At 40.1% G+C, this 367-nt stretch overlaps 1 protein-coding gene across 3 annotated transcripts in view; it reads right to left on the reverse strand.

Moving 5' to 3' along the window:
- Nucleotides 1-367, reverse strand: part of LOC119592492 (glucose-6-phosphate exchanger SLC37A4-like) — a 17,545-nt gene that overhangs the window by 4,105 nt on the left and 13,073 nt on the right. For all 3 annotated transcript variants that reach the window (XM_037941333.1, XM_037941332.1, XM_037941334.1), the window contains exon 8: nucleotides 23-190. In XM_037941333.1, coding sequence (XP_037797261.1) covers nucleotides 23-190 — 168 coding nt within the window. The remainder of the gene's footprint in view (nucleotides 1-22; nucleotides 191-367) is intronic.

The following is a 367-nucleotide window of genomic DNA, read 5'->3' on the forward strand; positions in this document are numbered from 1 at the left end:
GATCCGTGAACACCCAACTTACCTTGCATTTGAGACCGACCGAGTTCCTCAATGAGATAGATCTGCCCCCAGTCTGACAGCGCTGTTTTGCTGCAGAAGACGACCATGTAGCTCACAGAGACCACCCACAGGAAGGGAGAACGAGTTAGGTCTTTCACGGTCATGTTGGTATTATTATTGGTCATCTTATCTGAAGAGAAAAGAAAGGAAAAGAAAAACGTTTGTTGTTTTATAATAGTAAATGTAAATAACGTTTTAGACAGCATTAACGTTTGATGTTCGTTCATGTCACAGAGCATAGTCACATGGTCTAGGACTTTCAGGTATGTGTTAAGTTTAATTGAGAGTAATTAAATAAACGCGAATT

Source organism: Penaeus monodon, chromosome 30 (genome assembly GCF_015228065.2).
Source record: "Penaeus monodon isolate SGIC_2016 chromosome 30, NSTDA_Pmon_1, whole genome shotgun sequence".
Classification (NCBI taxonomy): Eukaryota; Metazoa; Arthropoda; class Malacostraca; order Decapoda; family Penaeidae; genus Penaeus; species Penaeus monodon.